At 44.8% G+C, this 27,693-nt stretch overlaps 1 protein-coding gene across 1 annotated transcript in view; it reads right to left on the bottom strand.

The window, feature by feature from the left end:
* The window catches only part of LOC137430254 (beta-1,4 N-acetylgalactosaminyltransferase 1-like), a 124,639-nt gene extending 111,009 nt beyond the window's left edge, over nucleotides 1-13,630 (bottom strand). Inside the window, exons 1-4 of the mRNA XM_078780459.1 lie at nucleotides 13,203-13,630; nucleotides 8,853-8,966; nucleotides 6,173-6,279; nucleotides 53-90 (exon numbers count right to left, since the gene is read on the bottom strand). Of these exons, the coding sequence (XP_078636585.1) occupies nucleotides 53-90; nucleotides 6,173-6,279; nucleotides 8,853-8,966; nucleotides 13,203-13,414 (471 nt within the window). The 5' untranslated portion in view covers nucleotides 13,415-13,630. The remainder of the gene's footprint in view (nucleotides 1-52; nucleotides 91-6,172; nucleotides 6,280-8,852; nucleotides 8,967-13,202) is intronic.
* Nucleotides 13,631-27,693: the final 14,063 nt, after the last annotated feature.

Genomic DNA, 27,693 nt, shown 5'->3' with positions numbered 1-27,693 from the left:
AATGCGTTAACGGAGGTGATGCATTGGTACATACAGACAGTAATGTTCTTACGTTGTGCAAGTCTGTTGACTTTTTCTGGAGAGATAATCCTGCAGAGAAATGGGAAAAAAAATGAAACCATAATGAGTATGCAGTGTTTAAAATCAATTTGATCAATGCAATTTCTTTTTCACAACATCAGCAATAAATAAAATGGAAACTTGTTTTCCGCTGCTGTGCGGAGTTCCTGTATTTCTTAGCTATAGCAAGTTGAACTATTGTTAGTAGTAAATATGAAGTACATCCTGTATAATCGTCTGATTTTGGGGATGAAAAAATTGCAAACAAGTCATTTTTGGGGGCAGATGTCAAGGATATACAAGAATGGCATCACTGTGGTCACAACCTGTGGCACAAAATATTTACCTCCGACACCAAAGGTGGATGGAGGTTATATTTTCACCCCCTGTCTGTCTGTCTGTCTGTTTCTTTGTCTGTCCGTTTGTGAACAAAATATCTCAAAAAGTTGTGGACGGATTCGGACGAAATTTGGCAGAGATGTAACGTATGTGACAAGGACTAAATTATTAGATTTTGGTGAAGATCCGGAATCGGATCCGGCTACTAGAATTTTTAAAATGATTCTTCACCATTGGGAGCTGGGCCAAAAACGTTGCAGTGCATTCAGAAAGTATTCAGACCCCTTCACTCTTTTCACATTTTGTTATGTTGCAGCCTTATGCTGAAATCGTTTAAATTCATTTTTTTCCCTCATCAATCTACACTCAATGCCCCATAATGACAAAGAGAAAACAGGATTTTAGAATGTTTGCAAATTTAATAAAAAGAAAAAACTGAAATATCACATTTACATAAGTATTCATACCCTTTGCTATGACACTTGAAAACTTCACCATCTATCCTGTCTCTGAGCTCTGCAGGCAGTTCCTTCGACCTCATGGCTTGGTTTTTGCTCTGATATGCATTGTCAGCTGTGAGACCTTATATAGACAGGTGTGTGCCTTTCCAAATCATGTCCAGTTAATTGGATTTACCATAGGTGGACACCAATCAAGGTGTAGAAACATCTCAAAGATGATCAAGAGAAATGGGAGAAACCTGAGCTAAATTTCAAGTGTCATAGCAAAGGGTATGAATACTTATGTAAATGTGATATTTCAGTTTTTTCTTATTAATAAATTTGCAAAACTTTCTAAAATCCTGTTTTCTCTGTGTCATTATGGGGTATTGAGTGTGGATTGATGAGGGAAAAAATGAATTTAAACGATTTCAGCATGAGGCTGCAACATAACAAAATGTGAAGGGGTCTGAATACTTTCTGAATGCACTGTACATAGCAGGATATCTCAAAAAGTTGTGGACGGATTTAGACGAAACTTGGTGGACCGGTTGGATGTCTGACAAGGACAAATACATTCGATTTTGGTAAAGACCTTAATATGGATTCGGATATGAGAATAATTTATTTTTATTAAGTGATTCTTCACCATTGGGAGATAGGGCTAAAACCAACATATAGCAGGATATCTCAAAAAGTTATGGATGGATTTGCACGAAACTTGTTGGACATGTTGTGTTTGTGACGAGGAAGAATCGATTCAATTTTGGTGAAGATCCGGATCAGGATTCAGCTAGTAGAACATTTTCAGTGATTCTTCACCATTGAGTGGTATGGTCAAAAATGATATCTCAAAAGGTTGTGGACGGATTTGGACGAAACTTGGTGAGTAGGTTGTTTGTGTGTGAAAAGGAGTATAATCGTTTCGATTTTGGTGAAGATCTGAATATGAATTCGGCTACAAGAGTTATTAAATTTTAAAGTGATTCTTCACCATTGAGAGATCGGGTGAAAAGCGATATATAACATGACATTTAAAAAAGTTATGGACGAGTTATGAATAATCTTGGTGGACAAGTTGGTTAGGTGACAATAACAAGCCGATTCGATTTTGGTTCAGGTCCGAATCCAGATCGGGCCTATCGGTGGGATACAAAACGTAAACTCTTCACCAGGCAGATGTATGTCCCTACTGAGTGCCGTTCTAGTTACACTCGCCAGAGGAGAGGGTATTGCATTTGAGTCCGTTTATTACTTGGCAAAAAAAACCAAAAAAAAAATTGCAAGTATGTTGATCACTCCGGTTTCTGTGTTTGTGTGTTTGTTACTTGGCAAAAAAAACATTTTTTTTTTGCAAGTATCTTGATCAGTCCGGTTTGTGTGTGTGTTTGTTTGTTTGTTTGTTTGTTACTTGGCAAAAAAAACCAAAAAAAAAATTGCAAGTATGTTGATCACTCCGGTTTCTGTGTTTGTGTGTTTGTTACTTGGCAAAAAAAACATTTTTTTTTTGCAAGTATCTTGATCAGTCCGGTTTGTGTGTGTGTTTGTTTGTTTGTTTGTTACTTGGCCAAAAAAAACCAAAAAAATTTTGCAATATGTTAATCAGTCCGGTTTGTGTGTTTGTTACTTGGTAAAAAAAATTTTTTTTGCAAGTATGTTGATCACTCCGGTTTGTGTGTGTGTTTGTTGGTGTGTTTGTCTGTCTGCTAAGATATACTTGCCTACAGGTCACAATTTTTAACCGATCTTCACGAAACTTCAACAAATGGTAGAGTTCGTGTTCCGACAAAATCTATTTTTGAGTTTTTTGATTTAATTTTTTTTCAAATTTCTAAAATCCTCAATTTTCATCCGATTGATTTGAAATTTGAATGGGATTTTCATATCGGCTAACTGAATTCACCCACCAACTATTTTTGAGATCAGCACAAGCTAAAAGGTCAACGGAGGCCAAAAGTCAACCACTATTTTTTCGAATATAAACAATCCTCAATTTCCATCAGATTTACTTGAAATTTGAATAGGATTTACATATCAGCATACTTAAACCAACCACCATCTATTTTTTACGTCAACATAGGCCAAAACGTCAACGTAGGCCAAATTTCTAAAATTATCAATTTTCATCCGATTAATTTAAACTTTGAAGACAATTTGCATATCAGGTCACTGAATTCAACCACTAATTATTTATGAGGTCAAAAGGATGCTTTACTGAGTGCCATTCTACTTTGTTCTGTTTTGCCAAGTGTCACTCTATGATTGATTTTTCATTAGTTGGCAAAAAAGATTTTTTTTTTTTTTTTTTGCGAGTATGTTGATCACTCCGGTTGTGTGTGTGTGTGTGTGTGTGTGTGTGTGTGTGTGTGTGTGTGTGTGTGTGTGTGTGTGTGTGTGTGTGTGTGTGTGTGTGTGTGTGTGTCCGCTCACTTATACTTTCCTACGGGGTCACAATTTTAAACCGATCTTCACGAAACTTCACCAAATGGTAGAGTTCGTGGTCCGACAAAATCCTAAATGTATTTGAGGTCAAAAGGTCAAAAGGTCAACATCGGCCAAAGGTCAACCACTTTTTTCTAATTTCTAATATCCTCAATTTTCATCCGATTGACTTGAAATTTGAATAGCATTTTCATATCAGCCAACTGAATTCAACTACCAACTATTTTTGAGATCAACATAGGCCAAAAGGTCAACATAGGCCAAAGGTCAAACACTTTTTACGAATTCCTAAAACCTCAATTTTCATCCGATTGACGTGAAATTTGAATAGGATTTACATGTCGGCAAACTGAATTCAAGCAACAACTATTTTTGAGATCAGCATAGGCCAAAAGGTCAACATAGGCCAAAAGGTCAACAACAATTTTCATATTTCTAAAATCCTCAATTTTCATCTGATTGACTTGAAATTTGAATAGGATTTTCATTTCAGCTAAATGAATTCAACCACCAACTATTTTTGAGATCAGCATAAGCCAAAAGGTCAACATAGGCCAAAGGTCAACAACAATTTCAAATTTCTCAAATCCTCAATTTTAATCCGATTGACTTGAAGTTTGAATAGGATTTACACATCGGTAAACTCAATTCAACCACCAACTTTTTTTGAGATCAGCATGGCTAAAGAGTCAACATAGGCCAAAGGCAAACAACAATTTCAAATTTCTAAAATCCTCAATTTTCATCCAATTCCCTTGAAATTTGAAAAGGATTTACATATCAGCAAACTGAATTCAACCAGCAAATATTTTTGAGATCAGCTTCGGCCAAAAGGTCAACATAGACCAAACCTCAATCACATTTTTAATATTTCTAAAATCCTCAATTTTCATCCGATTGATTTGAAATTTGAATAGGATTTTCATATCAGCTAACTGAATTCAACCACCAACTATTTTTGAGATGAACATCGGTCATAAGGTCAACAAAGGCCAAAGGTCAACCACTTTTTTAATATTTCTAAAATCCTCAATTTTCATCCGATTGACTTGAAATATGAATACTATTTACATATCGGCGAACTGAAGTCAACCACCAACTATTTTTGAGGTCAACATTGGCCAAAAGGTCAACATAGGCCAAAGGTCAACCAGGTTTTTCAAATTCTAATATCCTCAATTTTCATCTGATTGACTTGAAATTTGAAAAGTATTTACATATCGGCAAACTGAATTCAACCACCGACTATTTTTGAGATCAGCATGGGCCAGAGGTCAACCACGTTTTTCCAATTTCTAAAATCCTCAATTTTCATCCGATTGACTTGGAATTCGAATCGGATTTTCATATCAGCAAACTGAATTCAACCACCAACTATTTTTGAGATCAACATCGGCCAAAAGGTCAATGTAGGCCAAAGGTCAACCTATTTTTTCTAATTTCTAAAATCCTCAATTTTCATCCGATTAACTTGAAATTTGAATGGGATTTTTATATCAGCTAACTGAATTAAACCATAAACCATTTTTGAGATCAGCATAGGCCAAAAGGTCAACATAGGCCAAAGGTCTACCAATTTTTTATTTATTTTATAAAATCCTCAATTTTCATCCGATTGACTTGAAAAATGAATGGGATTTCCAAATCAGGTAACTGAATTCAACCAACAGCTATTTTTGAGGTCAACATAAGTCACAAGGTCAACATCGGCTAAATGTCAACCGCTTTTAAATTTTTTTTATAAAATCCTTAATTTTCATCCGATTGACTTGAAATATGAATAGTATTTGCATATCAGCTTAGTGAAACCAACCACTAACTATTTTGAGGTCAACATAGGCCAAAAGGTCTTTCGGATGATTTTGGACTTTCGGAAACGTCACAATCATGAGCCTGTAACCATCAATGGTGATAAGGTAGAAATTGTTAACAAATTTAAATACCTGGGTACCTTTATTGATAACAAGCTAACTTTTGATTGAAATACTGATGCTGTGTACAAGAAATCAATGCAAAGATTGTATCTTCTCAGGAAGTTGAATTCATTTCGTGTTAGCTCTTGTGTGATGTGGATGTTAACAAAACAAGATGTGGATGTTAACTGGAAGTTTCATCAAGATCGGTTTAAAATTGTGACCTGTAGGCAAGTATAAGTGAGCGGACAGACAAACACACAAACACACAAACCGGAGTGACCAACATACTTGTCAAAATTTTTTTTTTGGCCAAGTAACAAATACGCAAACCGGATGATGAACATACTTGAATTTTTTTTTTTTGCCAAGTATCAAACAGAGAGAATAACAAACGCAACCAACCAATATACTCGAAAAATCTTTGATTTTGCAAGTAACAAACATGTATACAAATTTACTTTTACAGTATAGATTATATAACTCACAGATAAACAATAGTTAAATACAAGGAGGCAGGGTTAATTAAACAAAGATGTAAAAGGATAAGGGAGTTCAAACTTCATTTGTATATCTCAAATCAAAAAGAAAAATAAAGACACAGGGCCAATATCTAAAATGTTTATTTAATATTATAAATGTCAACATTAATATTACCACAAAAATGCCAAAATATATAGTGAAAGCAATTGTTTTTCGCACATTAGCTTGTGATCCTGCAGTACTCTTTAAAAAGAGGTTATTGTGTGCGGGTGCCCTGGCCAAAAGTTAGTTTCCTGATCTGATCTACATGGAGAATACTGCATCAGAGGCAATATTCCGATCCCCAGTTGTGATGCAACCAGCAGTCAGGTTCTGCACACAAACTGTAACTGATGCCAAACTCTCTCGGACACCTCCAATTACTTTGTATAGTTCATGCTACATCATATCATCATATGGTATATGTGGTCATGCAATTCGCTTTTTCAGTCTCACCAGGAATGAGGATCGTTCCCAGCGGGTGGACAAGTACTCCCTGGGTTGGGTACGAAAGTGGAAAGTTGGCTTGTGCAACCACCAGTTTGTGTTCGAGCAGAGAGAACCTTTCAGGATGGACACACAAGCGTTTTACATTAAACATAGGAAAAAAGAATGGAAAACAGCTCATCATTTTTAGAATGCACAGGGTGAGTCATTATCCCACGACACGGTTTTAGCTGATTGTACAAGATTTGTTTATATCATGTATTTACACCATATTTTTTTTCAGAAAATACAAATACTACATACACCAAGATGGCAGACACCAGCATTTGGCATTCACAATGCAGTTGACACCATTGCACATGGTACTGGTTGGTTTTCACACCGCACGTAGAAAAACATTATCTTGTGCCGTGACAACGGTGGACGTCATGCGGATGCACTCCATGCCTAAGGAGGTATTGTAACTGTTGTATTACTGTAATATGTTATTATTACTCCAATTATTATGTATTACTGTTATCACTGTAATATGTTATGACTCCTGGGGCTTATGTCTCAACCTAGTAGATGTTATAAGCAAATCTTGTATCAGCAGCTAAAACCGTGTCCTGGGCCTGGGGCTTATTACAACAGGTCAATTTTGACAAAAATATAACCATGGATAACCAAAAAGATAACCATAATTTTTTTGTAAATGGGCGGCGGCGTCACACATGTTCACTCCAGGTATTTTGATGTGTTGAATCCAAATCAAGTGCATGCCAGACACGATTTTGCGATTTTAACCCTCGAAGTCTAAATTATAATTCAAAATGGTGGCCAGTTGCAATACAAAATACATAAATTACACCCCTCAATAGTTGTTTTGCTCACACAATAGTAAAATCTCCAAAGACCTGTGTTGGTCATTTATGAACGTTCATTTCAATATTTGGTATTTCTAAAATATTAAAAATAGCATAATATGCACATTTGCAATCTGGTGTTGGCTTAGTGGTTAGGGTACCGGCTTGGGATCCGAGGATCCTGAGTTCAAATCCGGGTCGATCGTTGAATTAACGCCTTGGGCGGTTGGTTGAACTCAGCCTGTCATCCTTCAGAGGTTGGCAAATTGAGTACCAGCTTGCTGGGATGAATGTGTCGGCGTATGCCCCGGCTTAGAATAGGTATACTGTATCCTTGCGTGTCGTAAGAGGCGACTAAAGGGCTGGCATCAGGAAGGGCATCCGGCCATAAAAAAACATTGCCTCAAAAATGCAACCATAATGATTGCCATGGGTCCCTCAAGGCCAACCCCCGCTCCAGCAGGGAAAATGGCCCTAAAAAGGGATAATGTGAACATTTGCACAATGTTTGGGTTACATTAACCCTGACAAGTTTCATTAGTTTGGTTGTACTTAAGTCCAAGATTATACTGATGTTCATTTTCAGTATGTTGGATTGGGGGATTGCACACTGCCATGATTTTTTTTGGGTGTTCTGTGTTGCCTCATGCAGGACTCAATGTTATGCAAGTGATGGACCGAGTGTGGTGTCCTCCGGGACAAAGGTTCTCAGCAATCTATGGCAGGTAAAGGTTATGCTCGTGCTATAAGAGCTCACAAACGTGCACTACAAGCTCTTTGGGAGATACTGCTTTCCCGTTTATATGGCGATTTGGAAAGTTTTTATTCAGATTTGAAAACGGAGATAAGTTATTTGACACATAACCACAATTAGATACAATTGCTAAACTGATCGAAAAAATGGCAACGAAGAAAACACATGGGATTATCGAATAATTTGGAGAAAAATGAAGACAGAGAATCCAAATACCCAATTTTGGTGGCAATACAAAAAATATATAGGGTAACCATTTTGAATTCAGGATTAGAGGGTTAAAAAAAATCGAATCCGGCATACACTTGATTTGAAATCAGCACCGAGTGTGGTGGTGAGAGTAGTGAGAGTGACACCTCACCCTACTAAAATATAACGTCAGCATGAATGCAAGGCGTTAACACGAAATGCCCCACCATCCTTTTCTCGTGCCTTTTATTTCCAAATCTGACCTATATGACACACCCTGTGGAATGTAAAAAATACAATAAAAAATGAGAGCCTTGAGGGTTGAAATGTACAGTTTAGTGAAGCAAGAGTTACTTGTTCAACCACTTACAAACCACTTTGTGTCAACAGACATTGACTGTCAAATCTCACATTACAGTCATATAATAATCTGAAAATAGATATTGTTTGAAGACATTGAGAATATAACATCAGATTTAATAACTGAGAGTAAGAACATCTGGTGCTGGCAGGATAGTCTTGGTCCTTGAGGTATGCAAAGTTACCTCTGAGCCGTCGAGCTTAGGTTTGAATCTCAGCCCAACTACAAACTGTCATCCTGGAGTCTCACAGGCTGGGCAAGGCATAATTGTGTGTGCCATCCCTCTGATGGACGTTAAACTGAGAGTCCTATCTGCTGGAATTAGTTGGTGGACATGAAAGATCCGACGGTGTCTTTCGCGAAGAGTAGGCGAGCTCTCGCCAGCACGCTCAACAAATTCTAAATTCCAGCCCGAGCGGACAGTGGGTGTTGCATCAGGGGCAAAGCTGAGACCTCTGCCAATGATGCTACTCACAGCCTTTTGCTACGTACAAAAGAAGAAGAAGAAGAAGAGGAGGAAGAAGAAGAAAGGAAGCACACCTGGCTCGGTACTGATGGAACTGGTGTTCCCGTCTGTTCAATGCTCCTTTGTCATCGGCAAGCAGGTGACGTGGTTTGCTTTGGCAGGTGCATGAATTTCCATGAGGAAGCAATCTAGAGAAAGATTATGGGAGAGAACAAGATTGAAAGATAGCATATAAAAAGCACCAATGCCAATAAAGCATATAGACCCATTAGATGGACATTTGAGCATTTTAGTCAGGCTTATATTAGAGTGCTGGGTGCTGGCTTGGGATTCTAGGATCCTGAGTTAAAATCCTGTTTAGTCGTTAAATTAACACCGGGTGTGGTTGACTCAGCCTGTCATCCTTTCGAGTACAGCAAAATAAGTACCAGCTTACTGGGATAAATGAGCCATTCGTGTGTCCAGCGTAGAAGTGACAACCTTACCAGGAATGTGCCCAATAGTCAAGGAATTGCTTCGGAAGCCATAGGCCTATGCATCTGATGATGCGGGAGTGGACATTATCATCTTTATATTGAAACGAGAAAGAGCAATCAGAATTTGCAAATCCTCGCCAAGACTTGTTTTGTGTGACAAATACATGGAAGGATTTCCTGAATGAAAGGTCATTGATTGCAAATGAAAGGTCGGTTTGGTCTAAAGATGGGTCGACACCAAGTGCACATTTGTACAATGTAAACCAACAAAAACAGATAACATAAAAATTGACCTTGAAACAACAATACTTCGGATTAATTACAATTTGATATATATATATGTATTATTTTTTATCATTTACAGAATGTGATTGGTGGCCAAATGTGGAGATTTTTTCCAGTCTCCACATGTATACCACACACATTAGGCCAATAAAGATGTTTACTATTCATAAAATGGTTTCATTAAACACACAGGGAAATGATGCATGGAATAAAACACAAATGATCCATATTAATGCTGTTATTATTAACTTTCAGCAATATATATACTGGTGATGAGACTTCAAATAATGGAAAATTTAGTGCTACGGTTATGGGGACAATAATGGCGAATGCCAAAAACTCATTTCAGTATAAAGCACACTGGTCGTCATTTTACATCAAGTCCATATGAATTATAAGTACAGCAGATTTTAAATTATGCTAATACATGTCATACTGGTGAAACTACCAAAATAAAGACTCTCCCCTCACCTTCGCTCTTTCATTCCTCTTTTTTCCCGCCTCTGGAACAAACTCCCACGCTCTCTTCAATCCCACTCCTCCCTCCAGGTCTTCAAAACAGCTGTTCACCTCCATCACATATCTTTCCCCCATCCAAAATCTGGATCTTTTCTTTCCCCGATAATCCACCCCAAACCCACCTTCAAATTCCATTTTCTTTCCTGAAAGTCCCTGTCGTGTCCTTCTTGTTTATCCCGTGTACCCTGCCTCAGCCCTCTCTCTGCCACTGATCTCCTGATGTCCCTGTTCCCTACTATTGTTGTGCTTCCCTCTCTCTCGCCCTCTGTGTCCCTCTCCCTTTATTATATGTTCTATGTGTTAGCTCTTATATGAGCCTCGACTAAGTGTACAAAAAAATGGGTGCTGCTGAAGCAGTTTCTTGGAAAGGGTAATACCGGGTGGTTTGCCATTGCCTTCCCAGCGTTTTGTCCATGCTCTGCTGTTTTAAATGCTGAGCATCAAGCAAGGAAGCAGCACGCACCATTTTAAAAGTCTTTGATGTGACTAACATTACTAAATTTGTGATTTTAAACAGGAATGCGTTTCAGGGCTTGTGCAAACATTTAATCATCATTCAGATAACCTTCAGATTTGACAATCTCGGAAATTCTATACTTTGCTGTGCTCGCCCAGGCCTGCAAGCTGCAATTCAGGATATACAAGTGGCAAGGCAACAAAGCGAATGAAAGATGTATAAGAGAGAGAAACAGCGATAAAAGACAAAGGAGAACAACAAAGGACCTAGCCTTAGGCAGTTTTTCCACGAATCTCAAACGCTGCAACAGGTAAAAGGTATCTGAGATCTGGTACACAGCAGCAGCAGGGAAGCAGAGGCCACACAGCATAAGGATATGGCATAAACATAATCAAATACCAGTAACTTACCAATTGATAATGTTTAACCTCATCAACAAAAAAAGAACACAGACACACCCTAACAACCAAGAGAAGAACATGCACAGAAATGGGAGAGGGCACACCTACTATACATGGATGATTTAAAGCTCTTCACACCGAATGACGAAAAATTGACAGAAAAAACTAACACAAGTAAAACGGTTTTCCGAGGGCATTCAAATGGAATTTGGACTAGACAAGTGCACCAAGTACACATTTGTGCATGGTAAACCAACAAAAACAGACAACATAAAAATTGACCTTGACACAACAACACAGCAGTAAGAAAACGAAGCATCATACAAATACCCCGGAGTAGAAGAAGGCCAACAAATATGTCACAAACAAATGCACCAAACAATCACCAAAGAATATTGTCAAGTCCACGGCCGATAAAAAACAGCCTAAGAAGGATATCGGTCGGTCTTACCTACTCCGAGACGGTCAAGCTGAAAATTGGCGGTACTTTTTGGCACGCATGGGACAAAAAACAACAGGGTGCTTACCTGCACGGAGCTCGTGGGACTTTTACTCGATCCCACAAACACAGAAACGAGACAAGAAAAATCAACAATACAACAAATAAAATGCAACAATTAATGGTTTAATAAAAATAAATGCAATACTAAAATGGTGAAATGAACGGTGAGGTGAATCTACTATCCTAATTGAGGAACCTCCACATACAGACACAAAAATAGACAGGGGAGTGATTAAAGAAAATAAAAGTAAATCCCCCCTTTTTGCCAGCACACAGCTCTGGATGGTCTAGATAAACACTATGGTGGGGTCGGTCGACGAGAGGACCACGCGTCGAAGCACCCAATAAATGGTGCCAGTCAATCCGGTGGGGTCGGTCGGTGCCGGTGGGGTCAGTCGACGAGAGGACCGCGCGTCGAAGCACCCAAATAATGGTGCCGGTCAATCACGCCAGCACACCGAGCCATGCAGCAGGCAGCTAAACGTCTCCTGCTCAATCCCGGGCCAGCCAGCACAACACGGTCTCACACAGCGCCACTAACACCTCCTCATCATGATCGCAAAAGTCCACACAAGCTCCACAAAATTATCCCCACGCTCGCACATGAGCCAGGAACAGCCAACCCATGGACAAAGGACAAAGAGCGACCACCCCATCCAACAGCCAGAACGAGAGAGAGACTGATTCTTCTTTCTCCGTTCTCCAAGTCTCTCGATGACGTCACCCCGACAAATCATGCACTTCGGGGGCAGGGCCTCACTGCCCTCTTGGCCGCCCACCGATTCTCCGCCTCCACTGGGTGGAGCTTAGTTGCCGATTACAATTTTTGTGAGGCGGGGTTTATTGTCTATCATAATGTCTGGGTACTGTGGACATTTATGCCAGTAGTTGTGGTTTAATGGAGCACTCGTTGTTATCGTTGTTGTTGTGATTGTAAAGATGTGGGTTTTATGGCCGGCTCGTTATAATTGTAAGAACACAGGGGAAATCAAAGGAGGAAATCACGTACTGGGGAGACTAATCATAAACCCTACCTAATTAGCATGTCTTTGCCCCATGTGAAGAACACATCAACTACCTTAAGCTCACAGTTTTTCTACTTACATACATCGAGATGCGCTTTCTACTCGCCCACGGTCCATGCTAATACGACACAATCCTATCTCCACTATGGTACGTCATCACCTACCCCCACAAACGTAACAGCCCACTGTAGGTCCTGCCGGGGAGGGTCTCCGCACCATCCAGGCTCTCTCGGCCTCAGGCTCCCATAGCCTCTACAGGGTTTCCAGGGCTCTCCATACCCGCTGGTCGCCCCAGAAATGGAGATAACAACCAACGACACACACACACACCTCGTTTTTTATGTCTGAAACTCACAATTCTAATTATTGATTGCACAGTATCGGCTATTCCTAAAACATAATATTATAAATTAAAGGAATACTGCACATGATGTTAATTTCACATCACCCTGTATTCAACCTCATTCACTTGTAAATCTCAAAATAGTTCCTTTACCTCAAGTAAGAACCTCAACTTGCAAGCAGTTAATGTTTTCATTAATAACACACAACACATCACAAACAACACACAATTATTGATGTTACCACCAACTAATATAGTGACGCACAAATGTTGGATAATTATGAGATCCAATAATAAATGTGTGAAAATGGTGGGACACCTTGTTGAAAGACTTCGATCAATGAAAGATATGCAAGTCAACAGAAAGACCAAGAAGTTGAACTTTAAGTCCGCTCTGGGGAACATCCAACACTTACTTCATCACGTCCTCTCTAGGCGATTGTCGAGGTTCGTTGAAAATCCCTTGCTCATCCAGGTGATGATCCACACTCTGCTTATGGTAAGAAAATGACTCCATCACATGCGGGAAGAATCCTGATGATCCGATTCTCCAGAAGAGGAACGTCACGGCAAATATGATGGATATAGCTGCAAGAGGAAATAATCTTTGGAACTTTACGTTGTGCATTGCTCACTGCTCGTGGTAACTTCCAACTCCTCCAACTCGTTCGAAAAACGCGTCCAAGGTCCAATTGTGTCAAGGCACAGACGCATTCGCACTTGTTTTCAGACGTACTCATATACAATGTTGAATGATAGGTGTGTTCGTTGTGCTGAAAACGCCCTCTTTAAAGAGGAACGAGCTTATTTTAACTGAGAATAATGACTGTACCTGAGTTGCTGTGTTGTCATGAGTTACTCCAATCATGATACAATTATTTTGCACAATTTTATTTGTAGTGTTTGTGGTATTACATTTTTATAAGCAATTTAATTTGAAGATTTAGGCTGAAAAAAAAAACAATTCAAAAAAGAACCCTTCAGCATATACATCGGGGAGGGGTAGGTGCAGACTGGAAGTTTGGAACAATTACAGCTCACCATCTGGTAATGAAAAAAACCTCAACAGCACGAAATTCAAAACACCTCCCAACCACATAATTCAAAGCACCTCACCACCACATAATTCAAAACACCTCACAACGACGTAATTAAGAACACCTCACCACCACATAAATCAAAACACCTCACCACCACAAAATTAAAAACACCTCACCACCACAAAATTTAGAACACCTCAGGACCACAAAATTCAAAACACTTCACCACCACGTAATTCAAAACACCTCATCACCACGTAATTCAAAACACCTCACCACCATGTAATTTAAAACACCTCACCACCACGTAATTCAAAACACCTCACCACCACGTAATTCAAAACACCTCACCACCACATAGTTCAAAACATCTCACCACCACATAATTCAAAACACCTCACCACCAAATAATTCAAAATACCTCATCACCAAATAATTCAAAACGCCTCACCACCACGTAATTCAAAACAACTCACCACCACGTAATTCAAAACATGTCACCACCACGTAATTTGAAACACCTCACCACCAGGTAATTCAAAACATCTCACCACCACATCATTCAAAACACCTCACCACCACGTAATTCAAAACACCTCACCACCACGTAATTCCAAAGACCTCACCACCACATAATTCAAAACACCTCACCACCATGTAATTCAAAACACCTCACCACCAAGTAATTCAAAACAACTGACCACCATGTAATTAAAAACACCTCACCACCACGTAATTCAAAACAACTGACCACAATGTAATTAAAAACACCTCACCACAACGTAATTCAAAACACCTAACCACCACATAATTCAAAAGACCTCACCACCACGTAATTCAAAACACCTCACCACCACATAATTCAAAACACCTCACCACCACGTAATTCAAAACACCTCACCACCACATAATTCAAAACACCTCACCACAACGTAATTCAAAACACCTCACCACCACATAATTCAAAAGACCTCACCACCACGTAATTCAAAACATCTAACCACCACATCATTCAAAACACCTCACCACCACGTAATTCAAAACACCTCACCACCACATAATTCCAAAGACCTCACCACCATGTAATTCAAAACACCTCACCACCATGTAATTCAAAACACCTCACCACCAAGTAATTCAAAACAACTGACCACCATGTAATTAAAAACACCTCACCACCACGTAATTCAAAACAACTGACCACAATGTAATTAAAAAACACCTCACCACAACGTAATTCAAAACACCTCACCACCACATAATTCAAAAGACCTCACCACCACGTAATTCAAAACACCTCACCACCACATAATTCAAAACACCTCACCACCACGTAATTCAAAACACCTTACCACCACATAATTCAAAACAACTCACCACCACGTAATTCAAAACACGTCACGACCACGTAATTCAGAACACCTCGTTTCCCCACAGACACACACACGCACACACACACACACACACACACACACACACACACACACACACACACACACACACATTTCGTTTTTTCATTTCTGTTCCTCACAATGCTGTCTCTCTCTTATTCACAGACACACACATACATACACATACATCCACACACACACACACACACACACACACACATATTTAGATTCCCACACCACGCATTGCACAGTTCGGAATAACACGATATATATATATATATATATATATATATATATATATATATATATATACATATATATATATATATATATATATATATATATACATATTTATATATATATATATATATATATATATATATATATATATATATATATATATATATATATATATATATATATATATATCTATATATATATTGTTACAGACGCGGTTTTAGATGTTAGTTTACCGAGCGGTTTGGTATTACCGCGTCCGAACAGTTACTCCCCGATTAGAACCCGATCCCGCCCAACTCACCCGATTCCACTCGAACGTTGGCCGAATCGCGCTACGCTACATCAATGAAGGAAAGGACACAACGGCTGGGATAAATGCAACGACACAAGGGGTACAGTTCTCAAGACCTCCGGAGGAGGATATAATATTGGTGATGCAGAAACGGGTAGATTACACGGTAAGAGGTAAAGCACAGAAAGATGGGCACTTAGACACAGTCTTATCTTATCCCCGACAGACCACAGACAAACGGGACAAGACTGACTTACACAGGGATTGATGGCAAGGAAGGGCAGGCAGTCGATAGCACAAGGTGCACCTTGGCTCAGGGGCAGAATCGACCCGGTCCGGTCCAGAGATGCGGGGAGGTATTGTCGCGCTCGGAGGTGGCGTCCTTTTCTCTCCAAGCTGAGGCGCATCTGACGTCACCTCCCTCTTCCTGCGCATGTCTAGCGGGGAGTGACATGCCCTCGGCCCGTTGTCTCCGCCCCAGATGGAATCGGTCCGCCGCCTCCATTGGGTGCGGGGGGTTACCGGGCTCCGCCCTTGACGAGGAGCTGACAGCGAGCCCCTGCGTGGTAACCCCGTCGGAGCACATGTTCAATGGCGGCTAACCAAGCCGGAGTGAGGACGCACACTCCCCGCGCCGCCGCCGCTGTTGTTGTTGTTGTTGTTGTTGTTCCATGAGGAAGAGCTGCGGGGGAGGTATTGGGAGGTCCTAAACTTTCTAACGGTGCCATACAATCACATTCTGGTGCAACAAAGAGTCAGAATTAATGGAAACGAGTCCTTAACTGACATAGACTAAGAATAACTAGCAAGATGTCCTATAGTTGTCTACGTGAGATGCGGTGAACCTGGATGCGACATTTAATGGGGGAAATAGGGGAAGATCGGGTCTACAGAGTGTTGTTTACAGAAAATGGGACTAGGGAATGGGGGATTGGGGATAGTTGGGAAGTATTGGGGAAATAGGGGAATATTTACAACCGGATATGGATGGATCCAAATCCCATATCCGCAACATTGCACCCTTCTCTACCTCGGGGCGTCCCGACCCGATAAATTTTTACCTACGTTAGTGTGGCACTCAGATGTAGTTCCCTCTACTATTAACTCAACCCTGAGTGCGACAGTTTTACAGATGTTCACAAATGAGTAAATATGTCCCCCTGCGACGTTGCACCCTTCTCCTCACAGAAACACACCCACAGGATAACCGAATCGCGGAAAGAATCCTCAAACTAAACATACAGCCGGTAGGGAGCATCATTTATACAAGACTACACTGATATTTACACTACGATCCAGGACCTGTTCTTTGAGGAACACATGCAGATGTTATGCATAGAGAGAGCACGCATGCCAGCATCGATACACCAACCCACGAGTGCCCTGTGGCCCTCCGGCCTTTAATAATATGCAGAGCACCCCATCCAAGCACCAAAAGCACCACCCCATACATACAATCAGCACCATCCGGTGCACCAATAAAGTGTTCATAGTCACCGGTGGTGTCGCAGCCGGCCGATGTTCTGCCACTGGTCTTGCCTTCATGGAGCACTTGGCCTTCTGGTTCCTTAGAAATAAAGAAAGGCGCCAACCGCGTCCATTTCTAAATTGTGGCCGTCAGGGGGGCCAACTATAAGTGGTTCACCTGTATGGCATAGGTGCCACGTTGACCCAGAGGTCCATCCATGGGTGGTGCTTGCCCGCAAAAGAACTGCGGTCCATGGTGGGCGGCCACAAAAATTGCGGTCCATATGGTGTATCGATCCAGGCAGCAAGCAGCGAAAGTACAGGCCCACAACTGCGGAGCCAGCACCTCTCTCTCCTCTCTCTCTGCCCCAAAGCCAGATCCTCGGAGGTGGGAGACAAAAGAAGGAGACAAGTGAGTAAGGTGGTAAGGGCGCAACAGTGCACGCAATACAAGGTGATGCACACTGGGGGCACATGGGAACCAGGTGAGACAGGTACGTTCCTACCGTACGCCCCCCCCCCCCCCCACCAGGTAACCTACATTGCCCCTCCCTTACCCCTTACTGTATCCACAAAACACAACACTACCCATAAACATCTACTTTACAAATCAACAAACGTCCCTACTGTCTTCCCCGTTCCTCCCATAAACCAAATTCGTCTTCTCTCCCTCCTAACCAATCAAATTTGCCATTTCCAACTCTCATCACAATTTGCCATCTCCAACTCAACAGCAAAATTTGCCTTCACCAATTCATCATCAGTCCCTCCTAAGGAGGGAGAGATGGAATCACCCCAATGTCTCATCCACGTCGTGATGCGTCTCACCAATCCACACAGCAATTCTCATTTCCTGCAACACAGAACAAAGAAAACACAGGTGTGGAGTCATCATCATCCGTTCAGGTAAGTGGCTGCGTACTGTGCGACAGGTTCATCAATCCTAACTATTTCCTAAATGACTTTAACAACTTTACATTACCCGGGGTCTTTCCCTGCCAATCCATTGGCCAACTTACACTATGGGTTCTAAAAACCAATTCCCATTGACCAAACTGTGGTGCTTCTCAATTTGGGGTCTCACTCCCCCGATTCATCTCCCGGTGCCTTCGCACAATTTCTGGGCTGTGACGTGTAGCTCTCCCAGCAGGTCTACCCACCTGCACACCTCCACCACTGTAGTTGCCACCCGAGCTTACCTGCTCCTCACCCTAACCTAACTAACTGGGGAAGGCCCTCTCGCCCTCTCACCCCCTCAGTGCCCTCTCTGGCACGGGCTGCCCGATCCACACCCGGGATCCTCAGGCACCCACTGACACTAACGGCTCCCAGAGCCCACCTGCGGCCTCACCTGGCCGACATCCTCACAGTGGTGGAGTGCCCAAACCAACTACACACACTAACAGGCTACACGCCCAGCCATTTCCACAACACTAATGCACCCATCCACAATACCATTCTGCAACCGCACCACAAATGCCAATATCCAACCACAATTTACCTATACCCTCTACCTAACACTTACACTACCCGTCCCGGGTACTCGTGAAAGGGGTCCACTCTTCCCCCATCCACACCTTCGCACCATGCACACCACTCCGTACCACTTACTCCAACTCTCTCCACACCACTCATTCTCAGCTCCATGTATTCCACACACCTGTACTTGCACACCTGTGCTCTCACACCTGGTGCCACCTGCACCCTTCTGTCCCCAAGCGCATTCGCGCTGATCCACAACACTCACTACTCATACACTGCTCCACACTGCTCCACACACCTGTCCAGTTCTCACACAGCATCATCTCATCTAACTACTCCCCTCTGAAACTTGCGCTTCCCAGTCGTCCCTTTAAACTATTGCGCTCCCTCGTCATTATAATCCACACTAATCTACCTGCGTCCTCACTACAGGTATCAGTCACTAACTAACCTTAACGTCACCTAATGTCATCTTCTAGGGCCCTATCAATATCCTAACCCACCCGGGCTAGTTTTCACTGCCATACACCCCATAAACTATTGCGCATTTGCCCCACGTATGGGAAGGGTGGCAGGGATGCCACCCTTACCCACCGTCATACGGCGCGAGTGGGACCTTGTGGGACCACCTCGTATGCGAGTCGTTGCCCGCCTGCTGGACCCCGTGCGTCGCCCCTTGCGGGGTCAGCGCGGTGCCGAACCGGCCGGGCCCCCACAGTACATTACCCCCAAGGGGCTCTCGTGCCTCCCCTGTCCCTCTAACAACTACCCCTGTTGGTGTCGATGCATGGGTCACACTTCCGCAACCCGCTACCCATTCCATACCACCACAACCTTGCTCACCCACACCTCGCACCTCTCGTTCCATACCCTCCGGACCAGCCATACACCTCACTCTTGGCCTCTCACGAACATCCGGGTCTATCTCGACCCCCAAGCTTATTAAATCACCTGGCGCATCATACGCACGACCATATTGGTCACCACTTACACCAGGTCCTCTTTCTCTTCGCTTCTCCTCCATCACCTGCGAATCCCTCATCCGGTTAATGAGCACATCATCACGATCCGAACACAGACTTTGGACCAATTCTTTTACTTCCTCCTTTATCTCTTTCTTATCCTCTCTCCGTCGCTTCTTAATTTCGCTCACCCCTTCTTCCACTTCTTCTAATTTCTGCTTCACCTCCTTCATCTCCTCGTGTGCCCCCTTAAGTTCTTCCTCTAACTCCACCTTATTTTTTTCTATGTGCTCCCGCACCTCCCGCTCTTTAACCTCCATCACCTCTACCACCTTGTTCATTTTCCTCGTCAGGTCCTCATGTACCGTCTGACACTCTTTTTTAATTACCCCTACGTCCTTTTTCATCTCCTTCTGTGTCGATTTTAAACCCTCTATTACCGCTGTGTTCTTCTTTACCTGGTCCCCCAACTCCTTTTGTCCCACTGTCAGTTGTTCTACTCCCAGCGTCAACTCCTCTATACCCCCTTGCAATTTTACAGTCCCCTTTCTCACCTCCTTCTCCATGCGCTCCTTACAGTGCCTCACCTCCTCGCGCACTCCTCCGACCTCCTCACTCACACCTCTTCTGATCTCCTCTCCTATCACTTGCATCTCCTGCCCAGATGCCACCCTCATCTGCTCCATTTCCTCCCTGTGAGCATCCAATTTAGTTTCTACCCCCATTCTGACCCCCTCTATCTGCTGCCCCATTTTTTAAACTTCCCTTTCCGCTTGGTCCCTCATGTCCCTCAATTTGCCTTCCATACTGTTTTCTAACCCCTCTAACCCCTTTTGCATCCCTTCCATTTGATTCTCTTGAGCGGCCATTCTGTTTTCTACCCCCATTAACCCATTCTTTACCTCTTTTATCCCATTGTCTAATGCCTCACCGGTACCCCTCGCTTCGTCCCTCATTACCCCCAATTGCTCACTCTGAGCCCTTGCTTCGTCCCTCATTACCCCCATTTGGCCCTCCAATCGCTCACCCAATCGCTCACTATCAGCCCTCATTTGCTCACTATTCTGGGCCATAAGGGCCTTCATTTGTATTTAAAAAAGGTCCAAATCTACCAGCGGCGCTACTACGGTCGCGGGCGCTGTCGCCGTGGCCATGTGCGAGGCGCCATTTTGCGCGCCCGTAACCTCGTGCGCGAGGACGCGATTTTGCGACCCTGCCACCCTCACTGCTTCGCTCTCCTCATGTCCCTCAATTTGGTCCTGGATCGACCCTGCCTCACTCTCCTCTACCGGAACCCAGCCGTCTTGATCCGCCATAGCGCGACTTTCAAAATTCGGGTTTTTATTTTTTTTGTAAAACAAAATCAAATTTCGCCGTTAATAATTTCGAGCGCGTCAAACGCGCTTCGGGTCTGATCTCACTCCTCGACACCAATTGTTACAGCCAATAGTACAATTGGTGTCCAAAATTTGGGCCTAACAAATTTTGTTCCAGGTCCGAATCCCACTCCTGACACCAATTGTTACAGACGCGGTTTTAGATGTTAGTTTACCGAGCGGTTTGGTATTACCGCGTCCGAACAGTTACTCCCCGATTAGAACCCGATCCCGCCCAACTCACCCGATTCCACTCGAACGTTGGCCGAATCGCGCTACGCTACATCAATGAAGGAAAGGACACAACGGCTGGGATAAATGCAACGACACAAGGGGTACAGTTCTCAAGACCTCCGGAGGAGGATATAATATTGGTGATGCAGAAACGGGTAGATTACACGTTAAGAGGTAAACCACAGAAAAGATGGGCACTTAGACACAGTCTTATCTTATCCCCGACAGACCACAGACAAACGGGACAAGACTGACTTACACAGGGATTGATGGCAAGGAAGGGCAGGCAGTCGATAGCACAAGGTGCACCTTGGCTCAGGGGCAGAATCGACCCGGTCCGGTCCAGAGATGCGGGGAGGTATTGTCGCGCTCAGAGGTGGCGTCCTTTTCTCTCCAAGCTGAGGCGCATCTGACGTCACCTCCCTCTTCCTGCGCATGTCTAGCGGGGAGTGACACGCCCTCGGCCCGTTGTCTCCGCCCCAGATGGAATCGGTCCGCCGCCTCCATTGGGTGCGGGGGGTTACCGGGCTCCGCCCTTGACGAGGAGCTGACAGCGAGCCCCTGCGTGGTAACCCCGTCGGAGCACATGTTCAATGGCGGCTAACCAAGCCGGAGTGAGGACGCACACTCCCCGCGCCGCCGCCGCTGTTGTTGTTGTTGTTGTTGTTGTTGTTGTACCATGAGGAAGAGCTGCGGGGAGGTATTGGGAGGTCCTAAACTTTCTAACGGTGCCATACAATCACATTCTGGTGCAACGAAGAGTCAGAATTAATGGAAACAAGTCCTTAACTGACATAGACTAAGAATAACTAGCAAGATGTCCTATAGTTGTCTACGTGAGATGCGGTGAACCTGGATGCGACATTTAATGGGGGAAATAGGGGAAGATCGGGTCTACAGAGTGTTGTTTACAGAAAATGGGACTAGGGAATGGGGGATTGGGGATAGTTGGGAAGTATTGGGGATATAGGGGAATATTTACAAGCGGATATGGATGGATCCAAATCCCATATCCGCAACATTATATATATATATATATATATATATATATATATATATATATATATATATATATATATATATATATATATATATATATATATATATATATATATATATTGTTGCGGATCTCCCGAAGCCCATTGCCATTACAAAGGGGGGGTTAAACCCCCTTTTTCCGCCTGGGTCTTCGGGTCCGCGAGGCTGAATCGCCACTTCCGGAGCAAACGTGAAAAAGGGTATCGGGACAACTTCGCACGTACCTTTAACCCACGCTGCCACGAAAGCGGGGGACCGAACTTCGCACAAGCCGCACTTAATCGAGTACGCCCCAGCGGTATGCGTATCACGTGACGCGTGCTGTTACTTTTATGCAACCCGATTCGAGCGGTTCTATTCGTACCATGTGAAGCCAATGGATGGAAGGGACGAGCACAGTCAAATCAGAGGAATAACACGATTTATTATTATTTACACAATGTACAATGATTCACAGAAGGAAAGGGGACACAGAGCAGATGCTTAACAATGTTAACTTTACCCAGACAAAGGGCCCACTCACTCACACGGGGAAAAGAAGAGAAGAAGTTCGCATGCCAGGTGCGCTTTGCCGTCTGTCGCCCCGTGGCAGCTCACCGGCGTGGCTCTCTGATGTCCACGGCACGTATGCAGGCGAAGGCAGGCAGGAGGAGATCGCGCTTCTGTGGCCCGGCACGGGTCGTCCTCTAGAGTGCGCGATTAACACAGCGCAGAGCGCAGGGCACGGGGGAAAGTTCGTGTACAATCTCGATCACCGCATATCAACGCACTTGTTCTGCGGCGTGGTTCTCGTGCGTGCTCAAGCTCAACTCAACTCATTCTCACAGGGAACTGTAACTCAGCACTTGAACTGAACTCACGATACTCTCCGGCTCTGACCGAGGTGCACACAACTCTCACTGAGAACTCTCCGAACTCATCTCTTCTCTGAACTCATCTGCTTCTGAGGTTGGGGGGGGGGGGGGGGGGGGTTCGTAGCAGGGTTTTATGGCCCTGCTCCAGAGTCTCACTCAAATATTCGAAAACCCGCCTCTGGTCATCGTGGTTAGCCACTCCCCTCGAACCCTGATTGGCGGCTCGTTCTTACTGGCCACTCCCTGCTCAGCGCCTCCCTTCGGCCCTGCCAGAATGGTTCAGGCCTGCCACGTGGCATTTCAGCACCAAAAGAACACCTAAGCTCACTGGCCTACTCAACGCAAAACTAAACACAGGAAAGGACTATGCTTACATTCACGAAGAAATAACTGAACTATCACCAGGCTTCATGTTGTGGTGCATCCACCTACGAGGGGGAATTAACCTTTATTCCAAAACCACAACACTACACCCCTCTCTCGTCAGACTCGTCCCGGGTCGAAACCACCAATGGAACGACCGGTAGTGCCTGACATGCAAAATTAACCTTACTTTTAAATGTGACACATAGGTGTGGTTCCCCCTAGCATTTACTCTGACCCATGTGTGCGACAGTTTTAGCACTAGATATGTCCCTCCTATTGCGTTGAGCAGCTACCTAAGAGTTTCACGCCCACAACTACCCGAGTGTTTCTGGAATTTCAAACTAAACACATAGCCGGTGGGCAGCATTCTTATATTTACAAGCACATATATTTACAATTCTATGACCCAGGACCTGTTCTTTTTGGAAGAGAAGATTGGAGGGGAGAGAAAACACAGCAAAAACACAATCATAAATGGCACTTGCTGCTTGCTTCTTGCATCTTGCTTCTTGCTTCTTCCGTGTGCGTCTATCAAACCGGCTGGCCCCCCTGACCGGCATACAGGCCATTTGAAGCATCGGGGCCAACTAACTTGCAGAACTTCTCGTCCCTAGCACACAATAATAAAATGCACAAAAATGCTTTTAATTGGCCAGCAGGGCTGTTCTCACGTGGTCCAACTGCATTAATGCCACTCAAACAAGTGATCCGAAGTTGCAAGACGATTTTGCAGCAAGATGCTGCACAGCAGAGGTGCAGGGCCACAAGGCTTGTGGTCCATGAGTGGCAAGGTGCAGCAAGAGGTGTTGTGGCAGCAAAGTGCTGCACAGGTCAGCTGCACTTGTGCAACAAGGGTGCAGCAAAAGGACATGGAAGCAAGGTGCTGCACATTTTGGCTGCACAGATGTAGCAAAGACAGGGCAGCAAGGTGCAGAAAGGATGTTGCACAGGTCGATGGTGCTGCACAGTTCGGCCTCCAAAATGGTCCTGGGGCGGGGTGAGAGACAAGGCACAACAAGCAAGTGGAAAAGACGCAATGGCACACAGAAAAACAAGGTGGTGCGGCCGAGGGACACGGAAGAGCGAGCAGAGCAGGCTCATCCCTAACCGTCTGTACCCCCACCGTTGGCTACACTACCCTATCCCCCCTTGTATTTACAATCCGTCACTACGTCTTGTCTCCCATATCCCCCTCTAATTCCGAATTCGTCTCCCAATCCCTCCCAAGAAGGAAGGGATGGAACAAACACAATGTCACCCTTACATCGTGATGCGTCTCACAACTCAAACGGTTCACAGAGCCTTGGTGTGTAGCTCCCCTCCTCGGTGGATGGTTGTGGATGGTGCGAAGCGATTTCTCATCCTAACTACTCGAATAACATTACACTTTTAAACTTCCCGGGGTCGTACCCTGCCAATCGGCCTCTTTAAACTATGTGGTTCTAAGAACCCGAATTCCCATTGCCCACACTGTGGCACCTTCTGAATTTGGGTCGCACCCCCACAAATTTTCACTCGTGCACTCGCACAATTTCTGGGATGGGTCGTGTGGCTCCACTAGCAGGTCCAACTACCTGCGCACCTCCGCCACTGAAGCCGCAACCCGAGCTTACCTGCTCCTCGCGACTACCCTAACTGGGGAAGGCCCTTCCTGGCACATACCCCTGATGCCCACCTTGGCATTGGGCAACCCGGGTCCTCTCCTGGGATCCTCGGGCCCCACTCAACAACTAACCTAACTGGCTCCCAGAGCTTACGTACGGCCTCACTTGGCCGACAAACTACCAGTGGCGCAGTGCCCCAATAACTATATGCACCAATTAAGCCACACGCCCAGCCATGTCACTGACTCATGCACCCGGCAAAAAACTACTTGCAACCCGCACCACAGGTGTCATTATCCATACAATTTACCTACGCCCTCTACCTGGCTTTACACTACCCCCCCCCTGGCTTTCGCGAATGGGTTCCACTCCTCCCCCATTCAATCCTTCGCACCATGCATTCCACACCTTTTATTCCCACACCAAGCATTCCACAATACTTATCTCACACACCATTTATCTCACACACCTTTTGTGCTCACACACCTCTTTCCATACACCTCAACACAATTCCATTTGTCTCAACACAATTCCTCACACACACAGCATCATCTATCCAACTACTTCCCCTATAACTCGTGCTTCCCCGTCGTCCCTTTACACTATGCACTCCCTGTTCTTTATCAACCACCTAACCTCTCTACGTCCCCTCGATAGGTCGGGTGTCACGACTTAAATCTTTTGTCTCTACAGTCTTCTAGATCCCTAACATTATCCTCGCCCTCCCTCGGCTAGCTTCGGTGCCCCATGGAGGCAACCATTGCTGGCACCTCCATGTGCCTATCACTGCCATCCCCCTAAACTAATGCTCATGGGCCCCGCCTGTGTGAGGAATAGTGACACTACCATTCCCGCACATGGGGGACACTACTCTCACCAGTCCTCTATGCTACGAGCCTCTCCAAGTGGATGTACGTGGTCAGGGCTCGGCCTCGAAGGGCCGAGCGATCCATGTGGGTGGTTGGTCGCCTGTCGGTGGTGTCCGTCTGGCATTTTCGATCCAAGGGGGGAGGTATGGATGGGCGGAGGTGCAGGGCTCCATTCATGCGTGGGCCTCGCGGTCCCACGCACGGTGACCCAGCCGGCCACGGTCGGAGCACCGCACCCGATAGGGTGCGTGGCTCCGAAAAATCCTACCTCCCCTTGAACCTCGCCGATCGCCTTTGCCGCCATGGTACGGCACCAACCATACAGTGCGGGGGCCGGAGGCACGAATCGTGCACGCCGGTCCTTGTGAGACCGACGCAGCACGGATTCCCTCCAGTCCCTGCAGCACACAACTCACCGGGGGCTCGCGTCTGCTCCCCATCCCGCTAGGCGCTACCCGGGTCCGTGTCGATGCTTGAGCTGCGTCCTCACCACTCGCGACCCACTCCACACTCGCACACCCAGGCGCACCCACGCCTCTCACACATCCCGTTATGCACTCTTTTTTTACACACTCAGGTGTGCACTTTTTCTCCACACCCTCCTTTAACGCACAACCAGGCGCACACGTGCCCCCCACACACTTCGTTGTGCATTCTCGCTCAAACTCCTTGGCCATCGCACACTCTTTTTCCACACCCCCAGGTGCGCACTCTCCCATTATACACTCTGTTACACACTCTTTCCACACACAGTCCGGTATGCATTCTCCCTCACACTCTGTAACACACTCGGCCATCGCACACTCTTTTTCCACACCCCCAAGTGCGCACTCTCCCATTACACACTCCGTAACACACTCGGCCATCGCACACACTTCCTACACACACTCTTCTCGTACACATTCCGAAACACACTCGGCCATCGCACACTCTTTTTCCACACTCCCAGGTGAACACTCACCCGTTACACACTCCGTAACACACTCGGCCATCGCACACTCTTTTTCCACACCCCCAGGTGTGCACTCCCGCTCATACTCCGGTGTGCATTCTCCCTCATGCTCCGTACTCATACACTCTGGTGCACACCACCCAGGCGCACTCGCACCTTTCATGCACCCCATCATCGCACTCCCTGGCACACACTCTTTCTCCACGCACTCCTCTCGTACACATTCCGTAACACACTCGTGCCCCACGCACTCAGGTACGGACTCTCCTCACACTCCGTACCAGTCGCCCTCGTACACTGCACAATGGGCCCTGCGCAATTTGTGCCACCCTCACTCGTACACCGCACAATGGGCCCATCACAAACGCCCGGGTCTCGCCTTTGTCCCAAGCGCGCCGAAAACCCGTTCGCGCCAAACACATTCGCGCCATTATTTCTCACCTCGGGATCCTCCTTCCCCGGCTTCTTTGCCAGCACCTGTAAACTTTTATTGGGGTCAGCAAGCACGGCATCACGGTGCAAATACAGACTTTGTTCATGCTCCATAACCTCCCGTGATTTAGTTTCTGTTTCTCCCGTCTCTTCAGCCCCAATTGTTTCTTTTTCTACCACGACGATCGTCGGCACCCCTAAAATTTCTTTTTCCAACTCAACCCTCGCCGGCGCCCCCAAAATTTCCTTTTCCAATGCGACGATCGTCGCCCCTCAACACCCCGCGTCGTGATTCCCATAGCCCCGGT

Source organism: Myxine glutinosa, chromosome 6 (assembly GCF_964187855.1).
Source record: "Myxine glutinosa chromosome 6, kmMyxGlut1.1, whole genome shotgun sequence".
Lineage (NCBI taxonomy): Eukaryota > Metazoa > Chordata > Myxini > Myxiniformes > Myxinidae > Myxine > Myxine glutinosa.
The sequence above is the reverse complement of the archived record's forward strand: the minus strand, read 5'-3'. Positions and strand labels throughout refer to the sequence as shown.